Source organism: Seriola aureovittata, chromosome 19, assembly GCF_021018895.1.
Source record: "Seriola aureovittata isolate HTS-2021-v1 ecotype China chromosome 19, ASM2101889v1, whole genome shotgun sequence".
NCBI classification, from domain to species: Eukaryota; Metazoa; Chordata; class Actinopteri; order Carangiformes; family Carangidae; genus Seriola; species Seriola aureovittata.
In genome coordinates, this window is record NC_079382.1 from 4,398,757 (window position 1) to 4,416,140 (window position 17,384).

Genomic DNA, 17,384 nt, shown 5'->3' on the forward strand with positions numbered 1-17,384 from the left:
GGAGTTGTCAAAACAACCACCTACTCATTTGTTCTGGAGCTTCTGACCATATTGCATGGTTTTCATCAGTAGACTAAATTTACTCTGTCATGGAGCTGTAGATGTTCAAACTTTCTATTCTGAGCAGTGCTACATAATTTGATTAGTGACATTCCAGCAAACAACATCTGCTGATGACTATGTGATACAGTTGAAACAAGCAGGTTAGTGGATTTACCGTGGAAACTGAAATCTCCACTCAAACATGATCTGAAATGGAGAATATGCTCTAATAGAAATGCTCCTGCAATAATTAGATACATTTCCAACAATCAAGTCTAGGTTCATAAAACAAAGGCAACAGGTTTATTAAATCTATTTACAAAGCTGAAAGCCAATAAAAACAACGGTGGTATCCACCTTTCAACAGGTCAGTGTCTATAAACATATTTTCCCTTCAAAGACGCCTGAAAACCTCGAGCTTGTATCAAGAAAAAAAAAACAGAACTTTTGAATTAAAGTTTTAAAAAGGAGGCTTCAGTTTTCTTTGATGCAAAACACAACATGAATCAAAGCTAGCTACGTGGGAATATTCAGAAATGTGAAATATTATCTCTCCAGATTTAAGATCCTTAAGTAAAATATAAACATCTGCCATTATACACACAACATTCAACAGTAAAATGGGCGGCACTGAGTATAAATACCAAGTCATAGGTGAAACAAAAAAAAAAAAACCTGCTAAGCCTACTGTATCCGGATTAGAACGCACAATAATTATGCAACTGAAGCTTAGACACAGTTTTCAGTACCAACTAACACCAACCTGAACATTACTGTTTTGCATATGAAAGACAATCCAACAGATCTGTTAATGTGCAGGACTTACATTACTGATTTAACAGGCTGAACTGTAGCGTTAATCCTTGTTTTAAATTCTTTCCAAACTTCATGCGATGAAGTTGTAAACTAGGAAGGCTGGTGTGTTGCTGTACTTGGTTGCAAACAGTTTGCCGTCAGGTGTCGGGTCAGAGAAGGCAATTTCCTCCTTGGTTAGATGACTGCCGTACATGAAGCTGCTCCTAAAACAAAAAGACAGAAAGAAAGAAATCAGTGTGTGGCTTTGCTGTAGTCTGTGTAGCTGTATGATGCTCTTAACAGGAGGGGAAGAAGTCAGTAGGTATGCTTCGCTTTTACAAAATAAAGCTTCCAAAGTGAGGACTGAGCTCACTGCTGATGAAGAACTTTAAGGCAGAAACATTCTTTGAAAAGCTCCTTTGAGTCTGATAAACATAACGTTTTCTAATCTTTAACTGTGTTCTCACTGTTCCTCGTTTAAGATGAAAAGTAATATTCCCCCCCAAAATAAAAGAAAAGTTGAGGCTGAAGACATGCTAATTTGTACAGACAAACAGAAGACAGCAAGTGTCAGTGTGACGTCGTACCTGACGGTGTCCAGCATGCGGGTGGCGATGCCCTGCCGTCTGGCCAGGCTGAAGACCCAGATCCGACTGATCCCACACAGAGCTTGTTCCGGGACAGTGGAGCAGCACCAGGCTCTGTGTCGCTCCATGAAGTCGTCCTTGGTCATATCCTTGTGTCGATCTGGCTGCTCAAGGACTCTGTAAGCCTGTTGGGGACAACAAAAAAAAAATTGTATCAGTAAAAGACACTGAACAAACAAGATTAGGAACCACTGTATTAAGATCTTCAGCCCCACCTGTCGTATGGGTTCAGCGACGAGACATCCCACCACCAGTCGCTCCGTGTTGATGAACAGGTAGGTCTTGGCCTGTGTGGGTCTGCTCAGAGTCACCTGCTGGAAACCCAGCTCGTTGTCCGCTACACGACGCACATCCTCAGCCTGAAAGCAAACACACAAGCAGGGAAAGTCCATGGAAATCAATATTAAAGAACAAGCTAGTTAAAAACAAAACACTTTCACAATTCATGCATCACTTGTGTATCAAGTATAATCCACATGAAATGACACCCTCTCAAGTAAAACACATACTTATGTGCAGCGATGGATTTGAATATTTGATTTATATATTCTCACATGTTTTTTGTTGACAAACATACAAAACATGCAAACACACACAATAAGAAATAAGCTGGGGTACATCCAGTGTAAAGACTCTCACCTTTTTGATGGCGTATTTTGGATCATCTGGCATCACCAGGAGAATTTTTCCATCCCAGAACTCGGCCACCACCCGCTCCTTCTTCCAACCCTGGCAATACAACAGAGAGAAGAAGCTACAGTTAGAAGCCAAAAACTCATAACAAACTCACCTCCCCATGAAACTGATGCCAGCAGCCTTGGCAGAAGATCTCCAGAAAATACCAAACCACTTCAGATAGAAACAAATCATCACAGCGGTACAGTGGCAAAAGGAAAAATGTTTTGGGGATGAAAACAAGTTGTTTTTTTATAGTGAACTTACATTTGTTGGATAAAAGAATAAAGAGTAAACTATTAATTGTTCCACTGTTTTAGAGACTAAAGGGGCATTAAATAAGGTTGTCAAAACCTATTTTGAATTTTCTTTCATTAACATGTTGAACTCAGGTTGAACATTTGCTTTGTTCTATTTGAAGTTATGGTTCTCTGCACAATCAATTCAAACAAGTAGCACTATCAGATCTACATTAAATTGTGAATAACTTCATGAATTAAAGGTGTCTGCCGCCTATATGAGCGAGTTCAGAGAGAAGGAAGGAGGAAAGTTTACCACAAATTTGATGGAGTCGAGAAAGCGCTGGTGGAACTGGGTGTGTTGGAAATTGTCCTCTGGATTGTCTGCACTGTACACCATCCCACATGAGCTGCAGGTTGTTGCTCCAAACTGTTTCTGACCTGCATCCTGATGGTGAAGTACAGAGAAAAATACACTCAGCACACACCTGAACATTAACCAACAAAATCCCAAGCCTGGTGTGACTTACTAATTTCTACCTTCTCCTTGTACGATCTTACTTTTTGTATGTACTATAGGTGGCATGAAAAAAAAAAAAAATCACAGTATTGTATCAGTATATTGAATATTGGACTGAAAAACGAACCAGCTTTAATACAAAATGACTGCATCCGCCATTAAAAATGTAGTGCCCAACATGTTACGAACCAAAACAATATAATGTAAAACATTAACATACGATAATGAGTTGGTCGCCATCCTGCTTCTCTTTCCTCCTGCGAGCACTTCGCTCTTTAGCTGAAGGAGGAGGAGTCTGCAGTGATTTGTGTGTTTTGGGGCCAGACGGGGTGCTGCTGGACACTGGAGGCCGCAGAGCAGCGTTCTTTAACCTACAGGACGAACAACATGAGAGCATTGGTGTTACATACAAAACAAAAAAACATGGTATCGAAGGACATCAACATGGTAATCAAATCAAAACTGCGACCTGTGTCTGTTCATCATCCATATTTATAAACTTGTTACCGATTACTTAACTTAATCCTGATTCCATAAAAAGTAACAGTTGATTAGTGCCATCTTCACACCAGTGTTGTCATTAGTGCTCGTGTTTCTAACAGGCAAAACTCAATAGTTCATCCTCCTACTTTCTATTATCCTGGTGTTTTGTCTTTCCTGTAGAGGATAAAAATGTTGGAGGATTGTTTCCATCAGCTTTTCCACCATCATCTGCTGCCAAATCTCTCAAAGCTTTAGCTCTGTACATGCTGGAAATACAGCAACTTCTCATGTTGTGTCACAGACAAATCTCTTTTTGTGCTGTGCTGAATTTTTGAATTAAAGCACTGATAATTGGAAAATACACCAAACCTCCACCAATTCACGGAGGGAATTCTAGAAAAAATCTGATCGGTTCCTTTATTCCAAAGATGAGAAATGATTTAGTTACAGAAATCTTCGGAAATGTCACAAAATAACTGTTTTGGGAAAGTGTTTGAAACAGAGCTGCATGGATTATAAAAATATGAAGAATTTCCCCAACGGTTTAGTTGTTGTTGTTGTTGTTGTTGTTGTTGTTGCTGTCATTGTTTGTTGTTGCGAATCTTTTTCCAATAAAAGATTTAAGTGGGAAAAAGTGTGGACTAAAAAGTCTCACCTCTTGGCGGCGGAGCCAAAGATGGGATACACCGCTGCACATTCTGTGGAAACATTTTAAAATGCATTTTAAATAAAGCCTTACAGGAGCCTTTGAAACAGTCTCAGATGAAAGAAAGGAAGGTGTCAGAATTTTTTTAAGTGTTGGTGTGGGCTGATGTGTTGGGACTGTTTTACTGTGGATACCTTTGGGGGGGCTGGAGGCAGCGTTGGTTGGACTTATATCACTCAGGTCAAAGACGGGCTCAGAGCCCCCGTCTGCCAGAGAACCATCCTGGAAAAAGTTGAGTTTGATATTTTGAGAAACGGCAGCAGAAATTGAAAAAATTGAGAAATATTTTTTTTAAACACTGTTAAAATTCAATAACAAATTTCTGGTAATGATTAATAACTGCACTGAAGTTTTAAACATATCGATGACCAGCAAAAGATCCGGTGCAAGAATGTCTGAATATGTGGATATAAACTACTGCTGTACCCGAGGAGTGGTGGATGGGGCTGCAGCTGCAGAGCTTGGTGATGGGGTCCTTGTCAGCATAACCACCAGCTGCTTGGTAATCCCATGTTTCTCTGCCAAGACTTTAGGTGAGCTGAGGGAAGAAGATGTTTGTTTATTATCTGGAACAATGCATTTGCACTTATATTAAAAGTTTAAAGAAAAAGAAAGAAAAATTAGCAATAATTTTTGTTTGCAAAAAGATTTAAACTTTCAGAAAAGTGTGCAAATGGAACAATTTCCTTTCAAATTGGGTGAAAAAATACAAACTGGGGGCAGCTAAACTTTTATATAATAGCAAATCACCTGAATGGCTGTGGAGTTTTAGGCTCTTCATCAATACAGTCCATCCAGTCTGTCGGATCAAACTTTGCTCTCTGTTTGGTGCTCTGCTGCTCCTCTTCTGCCACGACTGGCTGGACAGCAGTCTGCAGGAAACGACCAGGACAAGATCGTATCAAAAAAAAAAACAACACACACATCTGGACAAATACCACAGTAAAAGCTCCAGAGTGAGCCGGTTTGCAATTTGCCACTTTGATTTGCGCTTGTGTCTTCGCTGCTGCCTCACAGATCTGGTAACAACTCTTTGTGTCATTTATACCTTGATTAAATAACAAATCTCCATCACAAATGAGGGACCAGTGCTTTTTTTGCTTGTTACCAATAGTGTGTAAAAGTGTAACCACATGAACACAGTGGTTCTACTCACCTCTTGAGGATGTTTATGTTGTTGGTTCATCACCAGAGCAGGTTTCTGCTGCTGCGGCTGCTGTTGCGTAGATTTCTCACTCTGCGTTTGTGGCAGCGCAGCTTTCTTTTTCTTCTGAACTGAAGCTGGCCTTGTCAAAGACTTTTGCGCAGATTTCTTGTACATGGACATAGGTTTTTTCCCTGTACCGAAGAAAGCAGCTCCAACAAATATCTTCGGTTTGGGCTTCCGGCTGCTGAAAGTGATGGTGATTGCTTTCTTGGACTCTGTTGGTTTGATGCTACTGGCGGGAGCAGCAGTTGCAGTAGGTGCTGGTTTAGCAGTGACACTGTTGAAGTGAATAATGCAACAATAAGAAAGCTAGATTAAAGATCGTGATAAAAAATGTAAAAACCTTTGATGTCCAAAAAAAGACTGGAAGTGGAAACAAACCTGCTGTTAGGTTTTGACAGCTTGATCGTCTTCGTGGATGTCGAAAAGCTTTTCATAACCATCTTCCCCGCATTACTGGATCCTGCAGACACCTTTCTCGGCTTTCTGCCTCCTTTTAAATTCTTCTTGTTCTTCCTTTCTGGATTTTTTGCCTGGGAGGGAGGTGATGGAAGAGGAGGAGGGGAAGGCAGAGACTCCTTTATCGCCTTCCTCTCTAGCGGAGTGAGATAGATTGGCTTGTTCTTGCCATAGAAGGAGCTTGTAACGACGGTGGGTTTACGAGGCGTTTTGGCCGGAGAGACTAGAAAAAAAGGAATATAGAGAGATACGGATGGTGAAAGGAAGTATGGGTGTGGGGAAGAATTATCATTTGCGGTATGTCTCTGTAACAGTCGATGTTTAAGAACACTTCCTGTCCAGAATACATCTTTCTCAAACGTCAGAGAACCACATCATCTGAACAGCAAGCTCGCCTTTCACCAGTCCACCCTACCTGCTGGTCTACGTGGGGATTTCTGTGGTGAAGGACAGTTCTCCTTGTCCAGACGCCCAGCAGGCTTCTTTTTGGTTGGAGACTGATGGAGATTTCTCTGGGACCTCCTCTTCAGGGGGGACATCTCCTCTCTCTCCCCCTTCTTGGCTGGGTGACTGGTGTTTGAGTAACAGAGTATGAGAAATAGCGCCATAGATCCAACACAACTTTTATTAGATTTCACCAGATGAAAACCTCTTGTTAGATTGAAAATATGTAACATGGAACTGTAATTATCTCATGGGGACACACAGTATATTAATAAGTTCAATTGTTTGTCATCAAAGCTTAATATTTTTTGAATTTTTTTACATACAAGTGTATAAATTTGGTAAACTTAAATCAGGAACTCTCTAAGGATTCACTACTTGATAGTTTTCCATAATCTTTCCTATGGACACATTTCTATCCGTGACAAAATCTGTACGAATAGAAATTTGTTATATCTGAGTGTATAGTACATTTTGAGAGTAAATAAGGTAGTCAGCCATTTTAAGTATGTTCTAACAAACCTGTCAGAGTCCAGAGAGGCGAGCTTTCTCTTCCGTGTAGTGGTGGGCATCATTTTCACAAACCTACACACAGAACATTATCAGGTCTGCTGGGTGAGCATAAAAGACAAGGCAACTTGAAGCATTTCAGTTTGAAGTATTACTCTTCTGCTCAAGGGCTGCTCCCTCTTGTTAACGTACAAGCAGCAATGTTTTCAACCAGCTTAAAACACAGGAAAATGTTTATCCTCTAATGTATTTCTAATATCACAATTTACTGCAATATTGGTTGTAAGAAAATTTGCCTCTATTTGCATCTGTCTACTGGATGGTAAATTGAAGGCAAAACATTTACCAAATACAGATTTTAAATGATCAATATGCTTGTTGCCAGGACGAAAGGAAGGAAGGAAGTATTCAAGTGCTAGTGTTTTATTTCCTCTTATGAAAGTGAGATCTAATGCTTTTGTAACAATTACAGCCGCAGTAAGCAGTGCCACAAGACCTTTTATGGATGTCACAAAAGGTCATAGACCTAAATGCATCTTTAAGTCATTTTGCTTTTTTTGGTGATAATTTATCAGCAATAGTTTGGCGTGAATGTCTTAGTGACAGAGTGAATGGAGCGTGTGGAGGCCAAACTCAAAAACAATACCTCCAGACCTTTATATCTGCAAGGTGACTGATAGACTCACAAATTCACGTCATGACTGAAACATTTAATTTAATCTTCCATGGGCAAAAATGTGAATTTACTCGACATGAATGTCATCTTAGGTTAGTTTAGCGCTTATTTAAGAGCAAAAGTGGCGAAGAATAGGTAATTGGCGGGATGATTACCTTATGCAAAGGCGTCTTTTTTCTCCAATACAAATTAGCTGATGTGCCGATATCAATTAATAGATGCCTAAACATAAAATAAGACCGGCATTTTTTTCTGAGTAGTGATTTTTGTTTGTTTTATAGTTCGTAAATAGACCTTTCTTAATTTAACGTTACGTTGAATACGACATTCGGGAGAGAAACAAGCAAAGTATCAAACACACACACACAACCGTAAAACACATATCAGTTTTCTTACCGAACACGTTTCTGGCGCGCTACATAAAGAGATAAATATTGGTATAAAAGTTTATAGTAGTTTGTGGCGGTTCTCCTGCTTCTCCTGCCCGCGTTTCTTCTGTGTGTTTTGAATAACCCGCGCCAGCCTTCCGGAAACGGAAACGCCGGAAACGTAATTGAGTTACCACAGTAAAAGCGTAGCGGGCCTTCTGGTCCTAGCCTTCAAAATAAAAGATCATTGTTTCATAAATGGCGATTTATCAGTCTTTTCATTCACTCTACGCTTATTTTCAAATCAATCTGCTATTTCCCAGTTTTCTATTGCTGTAAAACTCAACATGGCTGGGTTTTGATTAACTTGACAGACTACATTTTTTTTGAATATGTTATCTTGGGCTTCAGTGAATAATGATGGGCACTTTCACAATTTCTATCCTCTTCTATGCTGAATCTACAGCAAAAGAAAAATAATTCTTGGATGTATTGATAATAACAGTAACTGTTTATACAGCCTTACAGTTTTTCTACGATGAATTAATTGAACCTGGCTCAAGGGTTTATATGTTTTAATTGCTTGACACATTGCAACAAATACAGATCAAATCAAACTAAAACAAACAAAAGTCTTAAAACTCTGAGTCCCTCTACACGAGCCAGAGCCCCAATTGGATGGTGGGGGACTCATCATAGTTGATACTGTACATCAGTGGCGCAGATTTCAAACTAATTAGTGATTAATCAAATTATATAGATAGAAACTACATACAGAGTAAACCCCTGACGCCGGACAGTGTCAAATGTATTGAATGGCAAGCTTTTATTTTGAAGACAGACTCATGTACTTCCTGGGTCAACGTGTACATGCGAAAAGTGACAGACAGAGTCTGCTGACAGTAACAACGATCTGTCCGCTCGAAGCTGCTCACATTAAGTTGTGTTCCTAATTATCGTGTTACCTTTCAAACTTCACTCTATTCATCTTTTAGTGGGGAGTTTCAATTCACGTAAAATGGTGTTTTACTTCACAAGTGCCGGTGAGTCAAAGCAGCAGTTAGCTTGTAGCCCGGCTAGCCAGTTACCTTTAAAGCTCTATGTTTTATTTCTCATTTTACGCGATTTTTGTCTGTGTGTTTTCTGTGTTTTATACCAACTAATATTACTGTTTCCCTCAATTATTCCTCTTCTGTCAGTGGTGGAGCCTCCATACACAATCTACATGGGAAAGGACAAGTATGAAAGTAAGATTGTTAGCGTTATATTACAGATCCACTTCACGCTTTATGCTTTTTTTATAATCAGTGACTTGTGCTCTGATCATTATATTATTCTGGCGAGTCAATGTGTATTCACATAGCCACAAATTATGCCACATTAACTTTAACTCGAGGTTGTTTTTGTCATCAGATGAGGATCTTATCAAGTACGGATGGCCTGAAGACATCTGGTGAGATTACACATTCGTGTCTTATCTGAACGTTTCTTTTCAATTAGAGGTTTGTGACTCAAATACACAATAAAGTCTGTGGCTGAACGGTCCCAAAGAGTGTTTACAGGTATAGTTTGGGAATTATCTGTAAACCTGGCACTGTCTGGCATTACAATTCAGTTTCAGGCAATAAGAGGTTTGTTATAAAATAAAATAATAATATCACAATATTAAAGTGGACCCAGTCTGCCCTGTCACAGTCACCCATCATCACTTCAGTAGTTAAATCCTGTTCATCATTGTGCTTTATGCTTTATCACTAATGACAAATTGTGTGCTCATCATTGTTCTTTGTATCGCAACTGACGCCTTTTTTCCCTCAATCTGCAGGTTTCATGTGGACAAACTGTCCTCGGCTCACGTTTACTTGAGGTTGCCAAAGGTACGGAGCCAACACACTGAATGACAATGAACCTGAAATACTAAGATTTGAACACATTCAGATACACATCACATCCTATAATTTACATTTCAGCTTATTTAATCTTTGATCTTTGACCACTTTACATGTAGCCTAATGCAAAACACTGTAGTGGGGAAAGAATGCAAGGGAGGTGACCACAGTACTCAAGCTGATGGTGTGTTTTGTGCTTGAACCTCTTTTCTATAGAGTTAATGGCTTGAACAGTGTAGACATTTCCCTGAGCTGCTTCAGGATGTTGCTGCTGCTGCTTTCAACTGGGAATGTAATAACAGCTCACACTATCTCCAGCACTTCTTCTTTGCCTGTGAAATTATACTAGAGTTGAAACAGTCAGTCAGTTAGTCAATCCACAGAGTAATAATCAGCTATTGAGACATTAGCTAATCATTGAAGTAATTCTTAAGGCAAACACGTTAAATGTTCTTTTGTTCCTGCTTCTGATTTGTGAGGATTTTGCTGCTTTTCTTTGTCTAATGTGACAGAAACCCATTTGGACAAAATGGTTGGACAAAATGAACAATTCAGCAGTTTATCAAGAAAATAATCAGCAGATGAAATGATATTGAATATGGTTGTTAGGTGCAGCCCGGCTTCACAGGCCCATAACAGACACAACAACTGCGGTCATGGTCGGTTTGAATGTTTTGAATGAGGAGGTTGATTGAAGGATGTACATTGTCATCTGCTTGTGTTGTGTGTGGTAACTGTCCATTATCCCTCAACCACACACACTCAGGCGCTGTTGATTGCTCTGTGTGTGTGTTTTCAAGGGTCATGCCATAGATGATATTCCCCCAGAGGTGCTGATAGACTGTGCGCAGCTAGTGAAAAACAACAGCATCCAAGGTAAAGATCTGCCAAACACTGAATCTGAGAACAAGCCACAGCTTATCAAAGTGCATCAGATCTGCTGAGTGTTTTTACTCTGAAACCTGTGTGTTGTGTGCGGACAGGTTGTAAGATGAACAACATCAACGTGGTTTACACACCGTGGGCCAACCTGAAGAAAACCGGAGACATGGATGTAGGACAGATCGGCTTCCATCGACAGAAAGAGGCGAGTAAACCAGCACTGAAATAAAAAACACTCAACTGTTAGACAGTGTAATAAGGATGTAACAGACTTTTATCGAGCTAAATGAACGTGTCATGTTTAAAGAAATGCATTAGCTCACTCTGATTTTCATATTTACATAAATGAATGGGAGCGATCAGCTTCATCTGGATAATAAAACACGATAGAATCTCAGCACAAGTTTTAAAACATATTTACTGCACATTGTCCTCACTCTGCTTCATGTATTCCACATCACAAGTGTTTTATTTATCCTCTGCTAGCAGTTTTAAGCCTTTGACGCCTGTGCTGTGTCTCACAGGTGAAGATCGTGGCGGTGGAGAAGAAGATCAATGAGATCGTAAACCGTCTGGAGAAAACAAAAGTAGAACGCCTCCCCGACCTGGCGGCAGAGAAAGAGTCGAGAGACAGAGAGGAGAGGAACGAGAAGAAAGCTCAGCTCCAAGAACAGAAGAGGAGAGAGAAGGAAGAGCAGAAGAGGAAAAAAGAGATGGAGGATCTCAGGTACATTAATGAATGGTCAAAATGAGACACCGTAGGCTGGAGTGTTTTGGATTTCTTTTTTTCATTATGTATGATCCTACTTTTAAAAGATTGCACTGCATACACATGGTATTTCTTTTAATCCTACTGTATGTTTTGGTCTCCCTCTTCAGGAACTATACGTCACTGATGAAGGATGAAAATATGAAGACTAATGAGGTGAGGACGTCAACCAACCAAGAGAAACCATACTATTTGTCCCATGCTATTTATTATGGAACATGATTCACAGAGGAAAATTCAGGAAATCTAATAAATTCTCTATATGACTTGTTTTTTTACAGTTATAGCACTATAAAAAATAATAAACACATTGGAATTTTTCATTTGTTATCATCTAATAATCATAAAAAATAATTTAGATGACACTGACGGGTCTTTTTCTGTTGATCAGAAACAAAAGCACCACATTAAATCCTGATTTCTGCAGTCTTATGATGATGTCCTTCACTGCATGTTGTTTGTAGGATGGCTACGATTCAGATGACTTCATGTAAGAGGTGAAGATGAGTCAGCAAGCAGACAGACTCCTCCTCCACCACTCAGATCTGCTGTCAGGACGCCCCCCCTGCTGCCAGGACGCTCCCCTGCTGCTTTTGCTTGCTGTAACTCTGCACTGACATTGGTGAAAAAATGATACCATGAACTTTTGGTCACTTGGAGCAGAATGCGAACCAGAGAGGGACAGCACCGGGACTTATTCCACATGCTGACTGGTTCAGACACTGCTTCCGAACCGAACCACGCTGGCTGACCTCTTCATCACAGGATAACGCTGTAGAGGAAGAACATGAGACGACAGGAATACTGAGGCTCATTTTGGGGAGAAACACTCAAATAGCTGAACATTGTTTGATTTGGTTTTCACTGCCAGTGCCGACTGATGTTGATGTATGATAAAAGTGGTTTCTGTATAGGTGTTTTAATAACCCTACAAACCGTCTGCTCACTTTCTTCATGTGTTCATTTCTCTGCCTGTCAGATTTTATTAAATATGATTTGATGTATGAATTAAACTCACAGTTGGTAATTGGCATTGCTTGCACTTGTAATTTGCAATTAATCACAAACATTTATATTCTTCTGGAAAGCAACGTAAACCAGTCCCAGCCACTTACATCCATTTACAGAGCCATGGTGCACGAAGCCCCTGAAGTCCTGATAGATTATATTTTTTTCATCTTGTGTGCACAAATATAGTAATGTAATGTAAGACTGTAGTTAACAATTATTTTAACACAATGTCTGTCTTATTCACTAAAACAAAAAGTGGCATCTTCACATTGCTTACTAACAGTCCAAATCCAGAAATTAAAGAAAATAAAACAAAGTAATACGTAAATTCCTTACTTTTGATAAGGGGCAACTATGAAATGTTAGGCATTTTGCTAGAAAATGATTAGAGAAAAAGAAAATAACTGCTGATTAATTCCATGCCCGTCAACTAATCGATTAGTCAATTAACTGTTTAATCTCCATGATCTCAATGATCCTTTTATAATGGACATCTTGTGGGCACAAAAAATTAATTTGTGTGCACAGAACAAAAAAATAAAATCTTTCCAGAATGGTTGTAGCTCTGTAATAGTGTCAGAAGAGCCAAAATATTCACTCCTGACCTTTGTAACTATAGTTTGACATACATTTTTTTTTAACTTGAAGTCTTTCTAAAAGCTCTTAAGAGCTTTTAAACATGTCTCACAGTTTATTGAAAGTCCTGTCAAAAGCAAAAATGGACCTATGGTAGCAGTTGTACAACAGATGAGCGATGTTACAGCAGCATCAGTTTAGACCTGTGTATTTACACCACCAACGAGAACCTCCAATATTATCATACAGTTGAATTAACACTGCTCTGACATTTATTTATTTATTTATTGCTTTATAACAATAAATAAATAAGTATGTAGTCTTCTCTGAACACATACTGCATCAGACATGCTGTGTCCTGGGCCAGTATTTCTGGAGGTATTTTGTTTAATCTTCCAATATTTGACTTATTCTCTTATATATCTACACTACTGTACACTACTGTAATTATGACCATTGGCATGGCTCCATCTGAGGACGTTCTTGACATTGTTGTAACTTGCCCTTGTGGGCACAGGTTCTCTTTGCCATGTTGAAATACGAAGGTAACAGTTGTTTCTCTTAGCTGTTCCACGTTACACGTTTTAGTATGGTAGAGTGCTGCAGATGTGTTATCATTGAGGAGAGAAAGAAGAAATATTTGGAGGATGCGGGCATCGATCCCGCTACCTCTCGCATGCTAAGCGAGCGCTCTACCATTTGAGCTAATCCCCCTGGTTAGGGTGATGTTTCGAACCCACGGACACAAAGTCGAACCCACGCATCCTCCAAAGTCTTCATTTTACACACACAGAGTTTTGAGACAAACTTTCCGAGAGTCTGAACGAAAATCGACTTGATTTAGAATCGACGTGATCACCTGCTGACGACTTATTTCGGCTTTTCAAAGCACTACGTGGTTAAAGATGGTAAGAATCGAAGTAACAGGACCCTGATTAAGGTCTTTGACAGTATGGCTGTTGGTTTTGCTAGTTGTTTTTATTTAGACATGACGTATCGCAAGTTTAGGCCCGGATGGTGTGTGTCCGAGGCTGTTGAAGGACGGTGCAGCCCAGCTGGATGAGCCTCTCCAGAGGATCTTTAACTGAAGCCTAAAAACAGGGAGGGTCCCGGTCCTGTGGAAAACATCCTGTCTTGTCAGTGAAGTGATAATCAAACAGTTGTCGAGTTCAAATGAATCAATTTATTACTTCTTTTTTTTTTAAGTCGTCATCAACACTAATGCATCAGGAAATAACGTGACTTAGTTCTATGTTAACAGTTCTGTATTCCATTAAAATATTGATTGAATAAGTGACAAATGAAAAGGTAGAATGCACTTTTTAATTTAACCCCCCATATTAAGAGGTTATGAGTGCAAAAAAAGCCAATGGGTTGTTTTCAGCAGTTAGGCTACTGAAGTTATATAGTTCAAATTACTTTGAGCCACTGGGAGAAATGCATTACCTCACTAACCCCATAATCTACAGTAGCTGTGTAGTTCTAACTGGTTTCATCCAGATTTTAAATTGGACATAAAGTTTAAGATATGAAATACTCATTTTGATGTTAGAAATTACACAAATATGTTATGGCCTCACAGCATCAGAGCCCCATTCATTGTTATAGAGCAAACTGGGATGATATCACACATCGTAAGGTTCTCCCTTTGGTTTCTACCATGAGAGGAGAGTGTTGCATGTTCACAAACATTCACCAGTCTGTTCTGGGGCACAGGAATAAGAAATATGAATTATTGAAAAGGGTTGGATTCTCCTTTAAATGCACAATTCATGATTATGATGTAGTGTTCCACTCTCAAAGCATCTGGAAAAATAACAGGCTAAAATTATAAATATCAAAGTAAAGTGGATCGGTGTGTCAGAGAAGACTCTGTAGAAGGACAGAGTGCCAGAAGGACAGTCCACATACACTGCTACTCTGTCAGAGGCAGAGAAGGAGGAGATGGATGTTTCTCTGACAGAGTAACCAAGAACATTAGAGCAGATCAGACTCCAAAACTAATCATTACTTCCAAACAAACAGTTATCAAACTTTCCTTTCCTTCTGATTCCTCTGTAACTCACGGATATACGAACTGCTCCTCTCCGATCAACATCCCAGTAACAGCGACCAGTCCTCTTGTTGTCAGACAGTTTGAGGTTTCTGTTTACTGTGTTTGTGTAAAACGGTAATAAAACTGGCTCATCATCCTCCACTGCAGCACAAAGAAGCTCTGAACCATCTGCTTTCTAAAACTGTCATTACCTCCAAAGTGTCATGTTTTAACATAGGGCTGGACCCAAAATGCAGCAAACACAAGGGAAACGGTGAAAAATGTTTATTAAACGGAAGAACTTACAAACTTCTCCCTCGTCTGTCCTGGTGTCTGTGTGTGTTTGATCTGAGGACAAGTCACACCCTCATAACTTCAAAGTCCAAGTCTAAAAACCATCAGTGACATCAAAACCAATAACCTGTCAGAAGCCCAGTCTGTGCCATGTGCAAATCACAAACCAGGTGATGTAGTTCTAGTATTTGTCCACTAGATGGTGCAAACTAAACATCTAATGCCCTGAGTATCAGCTCAGCTCAGGAGAGGAAGCTGTAAATGAGGTGCAACAATGTGGATGTATAAATCTCATTGATGAAACTCAAAACCACAAACATTAAACAGGATTGGCAGAGTAATGACTTGCAGTTGGAGGTCATTCCAACAGGGGAACTATTCACGACCACTAAACACACAACAAGAAGCATAACTGAATAAAGTTACTCTGTGTGCACGAGAGGCACCTGTGTGAGGTGCCGTTAACACACCTGTTCTCCTGCTGCTCTTCAGCCCAGCAAAGTAAAGACAATTCGAAAGAAAATACAGTCATGATTTATGATTTACAACTGCTACATTAAGCAATTAAGCCTATTGAAAGCAAACAATACAATTCTGAAGCCACGTATAGAGAGAGAGAGTTTATCAAATGGTGAAATCAGGCGCCTATAAAGCATTGCCTCACTCACTCTCCAGGTCACGGGTCAAAGGGTTGAATTTCTAGTTGATTCAGGGGCAACAGAATGTGTGTTAATGGAAAAAACTACTCACTGTCAAACCAAAAACAATAGGTAGATACATAAAAACAGTGGGAGCAGGGGGATTCCCCATAACACAGCAGTATACTAAAGACCTAAATTGTGAAGATGAAAATTTTGACTCGTTCGTACATACATTTTTGCTGTCACTATTCTGCACCATAAATCTGTTGGGCAGAGACTTGATGTGTGAAGTAAGCAGTGTAGTCATAATTGTTGGAGTTGGAAATATCCTCCAAATGGTAAAACATAGTTTCAGCCCACTTCTGTACGCATATGAGTGGAAACTACTGTGAACTGCATTGTATCCTTTCAAAAATGCTCATCTTGTCTTTACTGCACTTATTTATGCTTTTTTCTTATCGATAGACAAGTGCTTTAAAGTGTTTAGACTGCTGTGTTCCTGCAGTCTTCCTTGGAACAGTTATGTGATGTTGCTGTGATGTGTCTTATCAGCTGTTGTTTAGACAGGCGTGGACGACCACGCCTCCTGCTGTTCAGCCGCTCCTTCAGAACAGCATCCCAGGTATGGGACAACATGTAGTATGTTTTTCAGTGGTCTGAGGAACAGGAGAACCTAAAATCAGTCATATCAGACCACTGCAAAAGGGGAAATCACATCATGAACTGGGAAAAGGCCAAGGTCATTCAATCATAACATGTATGCCCCCTCGTCCCGGTTCACTGTCCTTTGGGCCCGTTTTTGGATCTCAATGGCCTCCCTAATCCAACAGTGGTGCTTGTTGCTCTCTGATCGAATTGACAGGATGACCACGCCTGTAAAAACAATAGCTGATAAGACACGTCACAGCAACATCACGTGACTCTTCTGAGGAAGACTGCAGCAAGACATCAGTCAACATGTCAAGGTAAAAAACACTTTAAAGCACTTGTCTATCAGTAAGAAAAATGCATTGTATCCTGCCTGTGACATATTGATACAATTTGCTAAAATATACACACTCACACACACACACACACACACACACACACACACACACACACACACTCGATCACATGAGCACAGACAGCCTACACTGCACTGCTCATGTATCAGAGGGACAGGATGAAAAGTATGAATATAAAATATCCAGGGAGAGTAGAAAAGAGGAAATGATACAGCTTAAACACCTTTATTGGACAAATGAAAGATGTGAGTTTCTAGATTAAATATTGACAACCAACTGGAGAGCAAGGAGTTGAACGCTGTAAAGGCGTGAGAAGGAAATGATTCTCTGTGATTATCAGAGCAGAAAGAACAGTTCAATTCATCCCTATTTTGCATTCCACATGTGTCCAACGGGCTGAGACTCTGCTTTTATGGCTTTTATAGTTTTTATAAATTACACTGTATATTGCTTATCTGTTCAAAATTGTTTTTATACTTTTAATGTTGTCTCTTTTGATGTATATTTTGTTT

At 39.7% G+C, this 17,384-nt stretch overlaps 2 protein-coding genes and 1 non-coding gene across 4 annotated transcripts; 1 reads left to right on the top strand and 2 right to left on the bottom strand.

Annotated features, from left to right (window-relative positions):
- Positions 1-27: 27 nt before the first annotated feature.
- Positions 28-7,917, bottom strand: esco2 (establishment of sister chromatid cohesion N-acetyltransferase 2). 2 transcript variants are annotated; one of them, XM_056404496.1, is made up of 15 exons: positions 7,800-7,917; positions 6,740-6,802; positions 6,189-6,343; positions 5,696-5,996; positions 5,264-5,591; positions 4,858-4,979; positions 4,534-4,645; positions 4,242-4,329; positions 4,057-4,099; positions 3,139-3,289; positions 2,715-2,846; positions 2,124-2,213; positions 1,700-1,843; positions 1,425-1,609; positions 28-1,061 (listed from the first exon to the last, which is right to left on the bottom strand). In XM_056404496.1, the coding sequence occupies exons 2-15, from the start codon at positions 6,790-6,792 to the stop codon at positions 929-931; spliced, it is 2,037 nt and encodes a 678-aa protein (XP_056260471.1). In that variant the 5' UTR covers positions 6,793-6,802; positions 7,800-7,917; the 3' UTR covers positions 28-928. The 2 variants fall into 2 exon arrangements, with proteins under 2 accessions (XP_056260471.1, XP_056260472.1); XM_056404497.1 differs by lacking the exon at positions 7,800-7,917 and adding an exon at positions 7,559-7,638.
- A 719-nt stretch (positions 7,918-8,636) lies between these two features.
- ccdc25 (coiled-coil domain containing 25) lies at positions 8,637-12,342 on the top strand. The gene is made up of 9 exons (XM_056405496.1): positions 8,637-8,814; positions 8,971-9,018; positions 9,185-9,224; positions 9,597-9,648; positions 10,461-10,536; positions 10,644-10,747; positions 11,067-11,269; positions 11,422-11,467; positions 11,776-12,342. Exons 1-9 carry the CDS (start codon positions 8,790-8,792, stop codon positions 11,803-11,805), a joined length of 624 nt encoding a protein of 207 aa, XP_056261471.1. The 5' UTR covers positions 8,637-8,789; the 3' UTR covers positions 11,806-12,342.
- Positions 12,343-13,539: 1,197 nt separating this feature from the next.
- trnaa-agc (transfer RNA alanine (anticodon AGC)) lies at positions 13,540-13,612 on the bottom strand. Its single transcript has one exon. It is a non-coding gene; the product is annotated as a tRNA-Ala (tRNA).
- Between the last annotated feature and the right edge of the window lie 3,772 nt (positions 13,613-17,384).

Excerpts from the sequence above, each read along its gene's own strand:
- esco2 (XM_056404496.1), bottom strand. The coding sequence starts at position 6,792 with ATGATGCCCACCACTACACGGAAGAGAAAGCTCGCCTCTCTGGACTCT. Across the intron at positions 5,997-6,188 it reads ATCCCCACGTAGACCAGCAG|TCTCTCCGGCCAAAACGCCT; the intron begins GTAGGGTGGACT and ends CTTTTTTTCTAG. Across the intron at positions 1,610-1,699 it reads TCGCTGAACCCATACGACAG|GCTTACAGAGTCCTTGAGCA; the intron begins GTGGGGCTGAAG and ends TGTCCCCAACAG.
- ccdc25 (XM_056405496.1), top strand. The coding sequence starts at position 8,790 with ATGGTGTTTTACTTCACAAGTGCCG. Across the intron at positions 9,019-9,184 it reads GGGAAAGGACAAGTATGAAA|ATGAGGATCTTATCAAGTAC; the intron begins GTAAGATTGTTA and ends TTTTGTCATCAG. Across the intron at positions 9,649-10,460 it reads TTTACTTGAGGTTGCCAAAG|GGTCATGCCATAGATGATAT; the intron begins GTACGGAGCCAA and ends TGTGTTTTCAAG.